Source organism: Hippoglossus hippoglossus, chromosome 8, assembly GCF_009819705.1.
Source record: "Hippoglossus hippoglossus isolate fHipHip1 chromosome 8, fHipHip1.pri, whole genome shotgun sequence".
NCBI lineage: Eukaryota > Metazoa > Chordata > Actinopteri > Pleuronectiformes > Pleuronectidae > Hippoglossus > Hippoglossus hippoglossus.
In genome coordinates this window covers 19780371-19794344 of record NC_047158.1, presented here as the reverse complement: position 1 = coordinate 19794344, position 13974 = coordinate 19780371, and the positions used below count along the sequence as shown (strand labels likewise).

At 46.2% G+C, this 13974-nt stretch overlaps 2 protein-coding genes across 5 annotated transcripts in view; one reads left to right on the top strand and one right to left on the bottom strand.

Annotated features, from left to right (window-relative positions):
- Nucleotides 1-146: 146 nt before the first annotated feature.
- On the top strand, nt 147-8189 carry LOC117766262 (protein Tob2). The gene is made up of 2 exons (XM_034593143.1): nt 147-386; nt 3327-8189. Exon 2 carries the CDS (start codon nt 3500-3502, stop codon nt 4703-4705), a length of 1206 nt encoding a protein of 401 aa, XP_034449034.1. The 5' UTR covers nt 147-386; nt 3327-3499; the 3' UTR covers nt 4706-8189.
- A 2065-nt stretch (nt 8190-10254) lies between these two features.
- tefb (TEF transcription factor, PAR bZIP family member b) overlaps nt 10255-13974 on the bottom strand; it is a 9530-nt gene continuing 5810 nt past the window's right edge. For 2 of the 4 annotated variants that reach the window (XM_034593141.1, XM_034593138.1), the window contains exons 2-4: nt 13621-13974; nt 13298-13500; nt 10255-13074 (exon numbers count right to left, since the gene is read on the bottom strand). The exon at nt 13621-13974 is cut by the window's right edge and continues 309 nt beyond it. In XM_034593141.1, the coding sequence (XP_034449032.1) occupies nt 12859-13074; nt 13298-13500; nt 13621-13974 (773 nt within the window). In that variant the 3' untranslated portion in view covers nt 10255-12858. The remainder of the gene's footprint in view (nt 13075-13297; nt 13501-13620) is intronic. The other 2 variants (XM_034593139.1, XM_034593140.1) reach the window with 2 other exon arrangements.

The window sequence follows — 13974 nt, the reverse complement described above, 5'->3', positions numbered from 1 at the left end:
ATTATATCATACATAACTGTAAATAAAGCCACACACACACACACACATGCACACACACACACACACACACACACACACACACACACACACACACACAAGGTGACGAAAGTAGTGCCCGGCGTCACGGGGGTGTGGGCGAGTGTATAAATACGCCGGGTTGTCAAACAGTAAAGTTTCTGTGGAGCCTCCACGCTGACTGTCTCCCTGACGCTCCTGGAGAAAAACAACCCTGCAGATTAAAGCTGGAGCTGCCATTTTAAACACACGCACAACAACCGTGGAGAGGCGAAGCTCTGAGGAGACACGTCCTCCCGGGGAACCTGAGACCGCACACGGGGGGGGGGATTTATCCGAGCGCACGCAGGAGCCGGTGGCTGTGAGAGGAGGTGAGTGGCGAACGGTCAACCCGGGTTTATCAGCTCCATCACCGGCCTGTCAGGTGACAACCCCTCGGTCCTGTGTGCCGGTGTTTCCTCTTTGCTCGCCCGTTAAAATGCGCTGTGACCGTGTTGTTTATGCTGAGCAATGGACTCTCCTACTCCTCTCCTCCTCCTCCTCCTCCTCTCCTCCTGCTCTTCTTCTCCTCTTCGCTCAATTACCTTAATCATTTAATTTAAAGTCGACGGTGATCCTCCACCTGCATGTCAGCCCCTGTCCCTCCTGCCCCACTGACATATGGCAGTGGTTCCCAGGTAGACCCCCTGCTGCCCGGAGAGCCACAGCCTCGTCAGCACAAACCTGGAGGATGTATCTGCTTTTAATTCCTGCAAACCAGCTTTTAATCCCCCTTCCTTTTCAATGCATTTTAGTTTAATCACCCAGCAGGTGGATATGCAACATATTCCTAATTCAGTGTGTGAATATCTGGATTCAGGAATCAACAAATCCCTCATCTTCTCCTCCACGGAGGTTATTGCATTACGGTCAGGCCTCTTTCTGTTGCTCAGACAATTATAACATTTCTAACTGGGATTCTGCTGCCATCTATGTATTGAGTGTTGTGTTTCTTGTGAGATCCCAGTGGCTCTGCTGCTGTAACAGTTCAAACCTGACTTGTGGATGCTTTGCAGCACACAGCCACATTCCCAGCCCTCATAATGAGTCCATGTAAACAAAAGCAGCAATGGGCATCCTGCTGTTGCTTTTGTTGTGTTTAAACAAAACATGCACGTGCAACTTATCATGCAGGTGAAGGATGCACATGCAAACACGGTGAGACGTGGCAGATTTCTGCTTTTTTAATGAAATTCCAAGCAGGGGTTTGTGATTTAGATCAAAGAATCGCTCCCCCGAAGTAATAAATCTGCACATATTCACTGAGTTCCCCCTCTAATGTCATTGAATGACATTGGAGCTTGTGTATGTTGCCTTTTTTGTAATGAGAGGAGCAGAACGCAGTAGAAGCTGTAGGTAGCTTAGCTCTGGTGTGCACCCATGGTTTTTAGTTGTGATGGCTGTTGCAGGTGAGGAGCCAGGGGATGCTCCTGTGGTCGAGGATCCTTTTCCTCAGTCACTTTTACTCAGGTGGCACAGGGAGGATTTTGCACCACAGATGATGCAAAATGGGCTCCTATTTATAGCCCATAACCAACCCCCATCTTATCCCTCAATGTCACCTTTTTCATGCAAAAGGAAAAATGTAAAGCTCGTCTTGGGCTGTCTCTCCCTCGGCCCTGCGTCCAGCTGCCGCAGCTTTATCTGTAATAACATTACAATTGTCTTTTAATCAGAGGAGTCTTTCTAATCTTAGCTACTGAATCCCCATCTGGCAGGGAATGTGAGTGAATTGTTTGTGTGTGTGCGTAGGGGGAGGGGATGATCGTGCGCACTGCATGGTGGGACATGGTGTTCTGTGGAGTCGATTAACTGTCCTGCCATTTTATACTTCTTCCTCAGGGAGTCTTGTGTTGTTGTTGTTTTCCTCTTGCATATAGTCTCTCTATTCAGCATGACTCTGCGTGGCCCCTGTGACTGTGTTCCAGCGTTAAGCAGGACACTCTCTGTGAGATCGGTTTCAGATTATAAAGGATTTATGAAGCCCACAACACAGCATCTGGTACATCAATCAGTGCATCCCGCTGCTGTGAGAGCCAACCAATAGAAAACATAAAACATTTGTAATTGCTGTGTGTTGCTCACTAAAAATAGAGGATAAGTAAATGGGTCTGTGCACCTCTAACAAACCAGATACAGCATATATATTCAGTTAAGTACCATACTTTCCCTTCGACCTAACTCGTAGTACCCATGCATATATTGTATTGTTAGAAATAATACTCCTTATAAAGACATTATATTGGGCTTGCCCCGAACGCTGTGAATCTATTTTAATGGCTTTAAAATCATTTCACAATAAATTGGACTAATGTCAGGTTTATTTTTTGGAATCAATGTTTGCCCCTCAGGTCAGTGCAGACGGGGCTTGTTCCACATCCTGCTGAACAGTGACATTTCCACTGGTCTCATATTTGCAGATGTGTACTACTAGGCTCAAGGTGTACGGAAGCAGCAGCGTGCCAAAATAAATCAAGGCTTCATTCATACTACCAGGCTTTCATTTGTTTATTAGATTGCTCGAATAATAGCTCGTCTCCCATGCATGGAAACAGTATCCTTGTAAAATACAGAATTTAACTGCACAAAAGCCGTTTATCAAAGACAACAAAGGTCAGCAACGCTTGTAATTGTTCATCCATGTTGTGTCTACACTGGTAGACGAGGCTAATGCCGGTTTGGGGTCGTGTGATAGGAGCCTGACGAATCAGCGAGTGGTTGTTAGTGTCTAAGTCATCGTTTCTGAACATCTCCATTTCTGCCCGTCCAGACTGAAACACAACCACAGGGTTTTCAAACTAGAACGGGACCAGCAGCATTTCCAAACTTCTCCGTCTTAGCGGGTCTAATACTCTGTAGTAGTGTGGAAGCCAGAAGCTGTAGCAGAGTTGATGCGTTTCCAAATTAAAACATTTGTGTGGATGTAGCCTTGGTATATTTACTTAACTGCTCCACCACCATCTTGTACATTTTTTATTTATTATTTTGACATGTTTTAATACTTTCAGTGGTTTTAGTGCTGCAAACCATAGTATGCAGCAAAGACAAAAAAACTGAAATTACAATAATGTCCAAAATAATGAGAATCACTGAAAGTCTATTTATTGCGATGGCACTTTCCAGCCCCTGTTCAACTGAAGCTTTGTGTGTCCATCAACCAGTGTGATCAACAGTCTGCAGCTAAATAACAATGACATAACAACATTCCTCAGGTCCCTGCCAAGTTAAATGACTTCTGTTTTCTTCTTCACAGCTGTGACTGCGAAAAACAGCCTGCAACCCGCTGCCCTCTCCTTCAAGGTGCCTTTTCCATGGTGACACCAACAGAATCATACATTTTACACTAAGCCAGAGGAAAACCTGTGTTTCTAGTCTCATCTCTTCACCGTCAGCACCACCATATTGAAACACTTTGCTCCCAAGACGGCGCTACAACGGTGCAGCCATGCATCTAGAAGTGAAGGTCGCCCTCAACTTCATCGTGTCCTACCTGTACAACAAGCTGCCTCGGCGTCGAGCTGACCTGTTTGGCGAGGAGCTGGAGAGGATACTGGTGTCTCGTTTTGAGGGACACTGGTACCCAGAAGCCCCTCTGCGGGGTTCTGCCTTCCGCTGCATTCACCTGGGAGCGCAGAGGGACCCCGTGGTGGAGTTGGCCGCCAAGAGAAGTGGACTGGACACAGAGGAAGTGCGTGCAAATGTTCCTGCACAGCTCAGTGTGTGGATTGACCCTTATGAGGTGTCCTACCAGATCGGAGAGAAGGGGGCAGTGAAGGTGCTCTACCTGGAGGATCCTCCAGGCCTCGGCTGTGATGGTGAGAGGGCCGAGGGGGTGATCAGAGAGGGGGAAGCAGAGACAGAGGAGGCCAAGAATCTGGGCTTCAACCCAGATGCTCAGGTGTTTGTGCCAATTGGAAGTCAGGCGTCTCCTGCCCTCATGCAATCGCACTCCAGCTCTCCCACACCTCTGTCTGCTCAGTCCTGCCCCGGGCTCTTCAGCTACCCCAGCTCCAGCACACCCACCGACCCTGCTGCCCACTCCTCCAACACCTCTACCCCCTCCCCTCCCAGCGGCGGGCTGCCCTACCTCGCCGCTCAGCAGCCGCCCTCCACTCTGCCCGCCGCCCGCCCTCAACCCATCACCTTCACCACCGCCAGCTTTGCCGCCACTAAATTCGGTTCGACCAAGATGAAGAAGTGCACCGGGACCGGGTCGCCGGCCAGCTCTGGAGTTGTCCTACCACCTGTCCAGAGAATGCTCTCCCGCTCTCCTACCACCATCTCGCCGCCAGAGCTGCTCAAGCACAAGCCGCTGTCTCTCTCCTTGCACTCCCTCGGAGGTCCAATCCCCAGCCAGCTCTCTCCCAACGCCAAAGAATTTGTCTACCCAGGATCCCCGGGCCCCCTTTACTTCGATGCCGACTCCCAGCCCATGCAGCCTCACGCCAGCCCTTTCCAGCCGCCCCACACTGTCAACACCCATCCGTCCTTTGATCCCTTCTCGAGCCCTCCTCCTCCCCAGAGCGTGGGCATCATCAGCAGCAACGGAGGAATCTCTTACATAGAGAAGCCGCCATTTGTGGAGGGTTTAGGAGGCTACAACCTGCAATATCCCAGCCAGTCTTTCCAGCCTGTGGTGCTGGCCAACTAAGCCTTCATTTGTAATGAGTTGTTGGGTGTTAGGACGGTGACGCTCCTGATATTTTCAGTTTTTCTAAGAAATTGTTCTAATGCTGATACAAATTAAGAATTAGTTTTACTACAAAGATTTAAAATTTTCATTTCATTTACTGAATATTTCATGTGGTTTATTGTTTTATTGTTCCACGACCTCTAACCGCCCCCCGCCCCTGTGTCCATCGCTGTTGCTCGTCACGTTCCATGTGTTGGCTTTGATGTGGTGGGTGGGAGTGAGTTCCTTTCTACTTTGAGTCCTTGCCAATCTCTTACGTTTATTGTTTTGCATTGAATTCTAATGCGAGAGACTTTTTTTTTTTTTTTCTATTCTTCTTGACTTGTAGTCTAATGGACCCGGCTTTAGTATAGCGCCATTTTGCACTGCACTGTCATGCTGTGGAAAAGGACCTGGCCAAGTCCTGCAGGGAACGACGGCTGTGGAAAGCTCAGCACTTTGCTCTGCAATCTGCTCTGCCCTACTTGCCTCGAATACAGGGAAAGAGGTGCTCTGCTGTCTCTGTGCGTGCAGCTCTGTTTTGTTGTGGCTTAGCGTGATCAGGAGACTCACTGATTGTGCGTTGGGGCCATTACCCTTGAAACGCACTCGTGCAGAGGCATATTTTGAGCTGTTGTAAGCGGGTGTGTTCTGGAAGCAGTTTATCGTCAGCTGGAGTGTGTACATGGCAAGGGTTCAAATGACGTGAGCGCAGAGAGGCAGCACTGGTATGTTAGGGGGAGTAATGAAGTGGAATGTATTGTACCTGTCGGGGGAAATGTTGGTGAATGTGAAAGGCAAACTACGTGCTGATACCTCAGTTATACAGACAGGGATGCAAGTTATGGTCTCATACATATTCAAATTGACGTACGTGTACACAAACGTTTAGAAACTGTTCACATTCACACTATTCCAGTCAGCAATGTGTGAAGGTGAACAGGCAGGGAAGGGGGGGGGGGATGCAGCAGCAGCTCAGCAGTGGGGATTGTGATAAATGGCTTAGCATGACTTTGGCTATGAAGGAGAGGTTTTCCACTGCATGAGAGGAGCGAGGGAAGACGGGAGGAAATGAGAGGGCGAGAAGCGGCTTCGGGGTTCTGTTGCCTCGGCGGCGTCCAGGGCGTATTGGCTTAGAGAGCGACACTTTAGAACCCAGAGCACGTTTATGGTGAGCTTAACTGGTATTGAAGCCAAAGGCTCACACTATTCTCTCCCTCCTCTTCAAATTCTTCAGTGATCTCTTGCTTCTCCGGCTGCTACAAAGAAAAAGCTGAATCCTACAGCTCGGGTTGCTCCGTCTGTTTTTCTTTTCTTTTCTTTTTCCAGTTGCGGTGAAGTGAAGTGAACAAAGATGCAAAGATGAATGTTCTTTATTGACGTGTGGCTTTCGTTGCTTTATCGGATGGCTCATCAGATCACTGGAAGTCTGTTGTTTCTAAACGTCTATGAACCAGTCGGGTCCGTGTTCTTACCCCCCCCCCCCTCCCACATGTCCATTTGAGCTGTCCAGCACTTTATTATTGGGCTTCTGATGCTCTGTGTCTCCTACAGACGTGAGCACCAAAACCATTCCTTTGCCCTGTTGTTTGGTTAAGACACTTTGGATCCAGCGGTCGTGAAACGCTTTAGAGATTCAAACACGAACTAGATTTGTATTTAAATGCATCACGCCGGTGTGGAGATGCTGTCAGTCCTGTCCGTTGATTTAAGTGTTTTCCTTGTATCCATAAATGTTTTTTTTAAATGACCCCAGGACCCTTGACTTGTGCTCACACTGGTATTGCGATGTCACAGCTTGTCATATGCATGGAATATTTGTTTTCTTTTTTTAAGGGGATATATATATATATGTAGGGAGTCTCTGTAAATGTGGCTGTGAGGGAAAGAAGAATTTCTAACTTTTTGTTTTGTAATTTATTTCCAATATTTCTATTTTTTTGCAAATTATCACTTGCATTTGTATGAGTAAGAGATGACTGCAGTCCAGGAATATGTGTATATAAAAAAAGTTCTTATGTTGAGATTCTTTGTTTAGTTTCTTACATGCCGAGGTTATTTTTTCAGAAAATAACGTGAATATATGCAAACTGAGGAAAAAAAAATAAAGATGTACAGAATAAAGTATTGAATGTTTATTGTATCATGTAAGCATTTGTCTAATAAAGACGGGTAAATGTATTCATTCTTCAAGTTGGGTTTGGAGTTTAAAGGCACGAATGTTTACAGTGGGTTTGTGTAGGAAAAGATGGCGACAATATCCCCACAGGCAGTTCATTTAAACCAAAAATCTTTACATTTCAAATTCATTTGATTCGCAATATCCCCCCCCACCCCCCCTCGTCATGTGAATTAATTGCATTTCATGTTGTTAAGAGTTATTTAAAAACACTGACAGTGATTTTCCCCCCACTTCCTCCCTGGATTTCTAATTTTTTAAAGCGTTACTCGTATTTATTTACTCTCTGCCTTCATATTTAATTTCCCAACAAACTTTACTTTATCTCATCTGTTTTTGTTTCCCCCCCCCCAGCCTGGTCCTCTGGTCCTGATACTATAGCCATATCCCAGACTGTCTTTGCTTACACAGATGCTCACCCTTCTCTAGTGCAATGTAACGCCATAAGTTAAAATTACCCTGAAAGATTCAAGGGGTTTCTACCTCTCTCTGCACCCTGGGGAAAGAATATAATCAATATATGTATATCTCTTCAATAGGAAGACAGTGTTAACGTCAGGTTTGGAACAACGGTGGAAATGAATGTGCTCGGAATGAGATTCTGATCTAAGTCAACCCTGGTTGAGAAGGCCTGCGTAAAACCGAGTAAACTGCTTCTCTCATAGTGTGTTTATAAGTCTTGGGGGGGGGGTCAGCAATGTCCCTTCTCTTCCCGACATGTGTCAGATTATTCGGGGTCTTGTCACTAATTTTCCTCCGATCTGGCTCTTGAGGTGAGAGATGTTTGAGCTGAGATAAGACCTCATTTCTCACTCGCCACAAATCAACTGTTCTCCTCTACTGGAAACACGGGCTGTTCTACAATCAGGGTTGATCATTAACGAAGTGGGGAAAACAAGAATTTTGTATTCTGATGTCCTTTTGCTTATATCGATGTGTGCGTTTTATTTTGCACTTTGGAGAATTTCATTGTCATAAAAGAAGTTTATTTTCTATGTAAGATTTAACATTTAAGAATAAATGGATATAATTAAAAGTTCAGAAGATGTATAAATATATTGCTTTTCTTTCCTGCCTGTATTTTATTATTTTTCCTATTTTGTATCAGATCTGTACACGCTGTAGATGTGTAATGAATCTTTCACTACTGAAATGCAATGACCTGTTTTCTGTGCTGCCCCCTCACGAATGGGGGGAGTGACTATTGCAGTTTTTCTTATTGTATCAGATTCTTTTTTAAGTTTGTAATAAAAACAGATTGGCGAAAATAAGCATGGAAAATAAGCTAATTGTGTCGTCCTCATTGTTTCTGGGCTGCGTGAGCCGGCGTTATTTGATGGGAGCGAATCTTCGGCTTTGTCTCAGATAAAATCCCCCCCCCCCCCCCTCCCCTCCTCTTCCTGCCTATACGTGCGTCACACTCAATTAATGTTGACCATGTTGCAGATCAAAGATTTTGAAAAAGCAGCCCCCCCCCACCCCCCTTCCCCATGTTCCTATGAAAAAGCCTCAGATGGAAAATGCCGGAGCAGCGTGTCCTCCTCTCGCAGTAAATAAATTCAAGTGATGTTTTGATCAATAATTCAAAGCAAAGATGAAATTCTCAAATGGTGAGGAGCCAGATTGCTCACCACCTTCCTCAGCTGGACCCATCCCGGCAGATATTACTTTATATTTCATCATCCAACCCTCTGTCTGTCTCTCTGTCTGTCTCTCCGTCTGTCTGTCTCTGTCTCTCTGTCTGTCTGTGTGTGTGAGGCAGGGCTGTGCTTCTTATAGTAACATGGAGTGGTGTGACATTAACATGCGAGGCTGGTCTCCTCCTTGGTTCGTCTTCCACATCTCCATCGCCCACTCGCTGCATCCACCCCTCCTCCTCCTCCTCCTCCTCACATGTCTACAGCTGCATCCCTCTTCTCCATCTTTCTCTGTCCATCCCCTTACCATCTTCTTTGCCCCCCCCAACCCCTCATCCTTCCCATTCTCCTTCACCCCAGCTCTTCCCGCACTCTCTCGTCAGCATCCTTTTCTCTCCCGTCTCCTTCATCATTCAATCCACCCGATCCTTTCTTCTCCTTGTCCCCCCGTCCTGATTCCCAGAGCCCCTCCCTTGCTTCCCTCTCTCCATCCTCCTCACACACACACACACACACACACATCCCGCTGCTCTTTGAGGCTGCTGCTGTTACGCAATGCTGCTCCCGTGTGTGTTGATGTGATCATTATGCAACATCTCCTACTCCTGTGGAATACTGATGTGCAGCAGGACAACAAAGGGACAGTGAGGAACAACAAAAACAAAATCACATTGTGTGTGTGTGTGTGTGTGTGTACATGTGCACTCGGTGTGTTGTGTACAACGAGGATGGGGAAGTTGCTCGGCTTCTTGTGATCCATTGTTTCTTTGTCTCTCGGCACCGTGTTCACCTCCTCAGACACGACTTCACATGAAGACCCGGAGCCCAAATGTCATTAAATCCCAATTTATTTCACATACATGAAAGAAGATACAGTTAGGACATGGCCCGGCAGCTGCATGTATCCTATACAAGGTTAGGACGATACAAAAACACCCAACAAAAACACATGTTTCTATAAAAAGAGAAAAATAAAGCAAAAACATCACATAACAAAACTTTTAAAAAACGTTTTCAATAGAGACGTTTAAATATTTTCATTCGTTTTTCATTGTAGCTACTTTGAATAGCAAGTATAGGAGAATAGTGTCAGTGACGCGAAAAGCACCTGAAGCCAATTCCAACAGTTTCAGACCTGAGCCTGAAGACGGTGGTTTAGACCTTCAGACGTGCCAGTGCTAGCGCCACCTAGAGCCAAGGAAAAGAACTGCACTCTGACTTTTGACAGTTTTTATTCTCGTTTTTTTTATGTGCGATGCTGAATTTTTTTTTTATTCCGATTTTTATAGAAAGACCATGTCCATGCCTTTTTTCTGATGAAGGTTAAAATGGTGGAGTGTGACTGATACTTGCTCTTTTTTTAACAGGTGAAATAAAACACCTGAAACAAAGCTGCTGTAAAGGATTAAAACGCTGTAACTTTGTCTGGAGGTGGAGACACGTCTACATCTGCAGGTCTAAACCACTGCTCTCGTTATTCCCAGTTATCGCCGCAGGTTGGCAGGTGTGCAGCTGAACCTGTGACCCACTGAACCCTAATGAGCAGCAATTACAAGCCAGTTTCATGAGGAACTTTGCATCAGTAAAATTGCTACACACTGAATGCTGTACCATAAAAGATCTGGATTTATTGCCTCCTAAAAAGGCTCCATTGGCCAGTCCCCTCAGTCGGCCTGATGCAGAACATTTCAATCTGGTTTTTAAATAAAAACAACTCAAAGTTTTGCATCCATCAACTCCACTGGTGTAGAAGCAGGACATTGCAGTCGATGTCCGGTTTGTAAATAAATTACACGTGTCAGTTAACTCTACACCGTCTGGAAACTGAAACACGGGAACTATCGAGAAGACACAGAAGCACCAACTGATCCAGTGTATCTAGATATAGATCGATTCGACGTCAAGAGAAAAACAATCCACACAGTGATCGAAAGATGCCGATTCCAGCTCGTGTTCCCCTCGAGGTCGAGCGCTGGCTGCACTCGCTGGTACACGAGCTGGTACACGAGCTACAAACACAAGACATCGGAGCTGAGATGTTCGTTTCTGACAGAACTGTACAAACAGGCCATCGGCCCGACCATCCAAAAACACATCCAGTTTTCAGTGATGGTTTACAGACGTAAGTACACTTGGTGTATAATAGTCAAGAATAAAAAAAAAACACGAGTTTACTGGGTTTCATGCATTAGGATCCTGGACTACAGAGGATCTAAACTGGAAGCACGAAGGACGTAGGGGCATTTTCTATTTAGTACATCATAGCAACGTCTACATACATCATCACTGAAATTAAACGAGCATTACATAACAGAGTATTATTGCCATTTTTATTTTTCCTTCACAAGATTATGGCGGTTACGAGCACGAGCCGACCGACCACAACATCTGCATCAGTCCAAGACACTTGAGATATAAAGTCCCGTAACAGTCTGTAATGTATTCGCTGATCCAAACACAAACTCAGCCACTTTGGCCAAAAAACAACCTTGAAGTGGGATTCGAGGTTTTGCCAAATTGGAGCTGAGCTGCTTTGTATGTGCTCTCTGCTTCAGCGTCCTCCTCCCTGTAGCCCTGCTCAACCTTGACCCATTCTAAATAAAGACGTGTTGGATGAGGTAAATAAGAGTGTGTCTGGTCCTCTTGCTGTTCAGACACTCACTGTATGTAAAAACCTTTTAACGATATAAATCTGTTTTTCAAAATAAATATCCAAAAGCACAGTTTACCCATTTAAATCCCTGCTTTGTCATTGGTTTCATCAATGTAAAGTATTGACTCTCAAAAGGAAATGGAATAATCTGACATATTTGTTGTACATCACAATCAACAGATGCGTTATTACCATCAGAATAAATACAGCAATCATTGACTATTTGGCAGATATAAGGAATAGTATTGGGTTAATAAAGACACAGTCTGGATTTCCTGTCGTAGGAAATAAAGACCGTGAGACAATCATTAAATTACAAGATTTAGAAGCAGTCCACCTTGGAACTGGCTAAATGTTTGTTTTTTAAATCCATCCAGCCGTCACAGGCAGTGGCTCTAGCACCCTCTACTTGCAGTGTGCAGTATAATAAACATCCCTATATATATATGAACGTACCCCTCCAGCGGCGAGGGCCCTGGAGACCATCGAACGTTCGCCCTTTGTGCGCAAAAACGGGAACCTACCGCAAATAAGACCCCCACCTCTCCATCGCTCCCCTTGTAAAACCACCGTCGCCCCCAATCTGTCTTCTTTAGTAAAATATAGTGTGAGGCTCTGGAAGCTGATCTGAGGTTAGTAGAAAAGGAAACAGTAGCTTTAAACTGAAGGTCATGCATGTTTTTTTTTTTTTCGCCTTATAAGCTACCAAGTGTCCCACTGTGGTAAATAAGGTCAGATACCTGCCACCACGAGAAACCTTCACACACCTTCTGTTTAAGAAAAGGTGCAAAAATGGATTACACACTGATTCACACACGTTTTGTATGTGGTGCTGGTAGATGAACATATATACAAACTTCTTTCTTAAACGGCATTTGTGTGTGTGTGTGCAGATGTGGATTACAAGAGGGAATTAACTGTGACTGAATCTCGCCACTATCTCCTCCTCTCCTCCTCCTCTGCTGACCTGAGCTCTTTGACTCGTCTCCCTCTCTCTCTCTTCAGGCGGCGAATCTGCCTCCTGCTCCTGAATTCATGTTTTCGTGTGTCCCTCTCCCCCCCGGGCCTTCCTATGAGCCTCAGCTGGAGCATTTTAAAGGAAGTACAGACACTAACGTAAGTGCAACACAAGGAAACGTGAGGGACCGCGTGCCCCTTTTCTAAATACACGACTTCTAGCTGACGTTACTCATGCTTTGGTCCTCTAGGAAGAGCTGCTGTGCAGTGAGGAAAATGGAAGTGTGTGTCTTCGTTTTTCAAAAAAAAAACGTGTGACTCTTTTGTACCAGCCTGCTCTTTTTCTTATTCCCTCAACTTCTCTGAAACCGTCTCGAGACAGACCTTGACCTCCGTGTGTGTGTGACCTTCGGGAGTTTCCACAATCACACTCTGAGTGAAGGAGCCAGGCGCTCTCCACAGGCCGTCCTGTGACCACCGCTCCCATCACGCCTCACTGCCTGCCAGTGTGAATCCAAAACTCCAGCATCAGGTTGAAATCAACAACAACAACAACAACTGGAGCACAGAACACAGTGACTGGTGGCCAGCGAAGACAAAAGTGCAAATGGAGATTCCCTTGGTATTTGTGTCTGTGTTGAATTTTGTGGGGAAGGGACTTCTGCTTTTGTCTCATTGACACCTCACAGGTTATATTCGGACGGGTTTACAGCGGGCCGTACTTCGCCTCGTACCGGGCCAGGGTGTTCTTGCAGCGGCCGCAGTCCTTCCGCATCTCGGCCACCTGCTGCCTCAGCGCCGCGTTCTCCCGCTCCAGGAAGGAGGCACGCACCGTGATCTGGTTCTCCTTCAGCCGCCGCGCGTCACGGGAGCGCTTCGCCGCCAGGTTGTTCTTCTTTCTCCTGGACCAGTACTTCTCATCCTGGGGGGGGGGGGGGGGGATATTAGAGGTGAATGAGAGGAAGCATACTGGAGAAACTGTGCAGCCACTATGTATTTTGATCTTGTCGTAACATCAGATCACTACACACACACACACACACACACACACACACACACACACACACACACACACACACACACACACACACACACACACACACACACACACACACACAAACACACACACACACACACACACACACCTTGCGTTCGTCAGGAACAAACACTTTCTTGGCCTTCTTGATCATGGGCTGCGGCTTCAGCTCCTGGTCCGAGAACTTGTGTTTGCGGGGGTTGAACAGTTCTCCTCCCGGAACACTGGACAGGACCAGGTCTGTGGGATCTGGCTGGAAGTTGATGTCCACCTCAAGTGCATCTGGGTCAATGGGGGAGGGCGTGCTGCGTTCTACAGGTGCAGGGGAGGGAGAGGAAAATAAATAAATGAGGAAGTGAAAAACACAAACCTGCAATGAATCACATCCACATGTTAAATAAATATTAACCTCCACTAATCTAAATGACTCACTTGGTTTCTTCTCCTTCACTTCTGCTGTCTCCTCCTCACACTGAGATTCCTCTTCTTGTCCTTCCTCTTCTTCTTCTTCTTCTTCTTCTTCCTCTTCCTCCTCCTCCTCTTCCTCTTCCTCTTCTTCTTCTTCCTCTTCCTCTAGTTTAGCTGGTTGTAAAGTGGTGATCGTCTTCGTTTCTTCTGGTTCTGAGGTGACAGTGGAGGTGGCGCTGGAGGCAGAGGGGGAGGATGGGGAGGATGCTGAGGCTGAAGCAGCAGCAGCAGCAGCAGCAGCAGCAGCAGCGGCAGCAGCAGGAGGAGGAGGAGTAGTAGCAACAACAGTGGCAGCAGGAGCAGCAACCTTGGCGATGG

Coding starts and splice junctions, on each gene's coding strand:
- LOC117766262 (XM_034593143.1), top strand. CDS start 3,500: ATGCATCTAGAAGTGAAGGTCGCCCTCAACTTCATCGTGTCCTACCTG.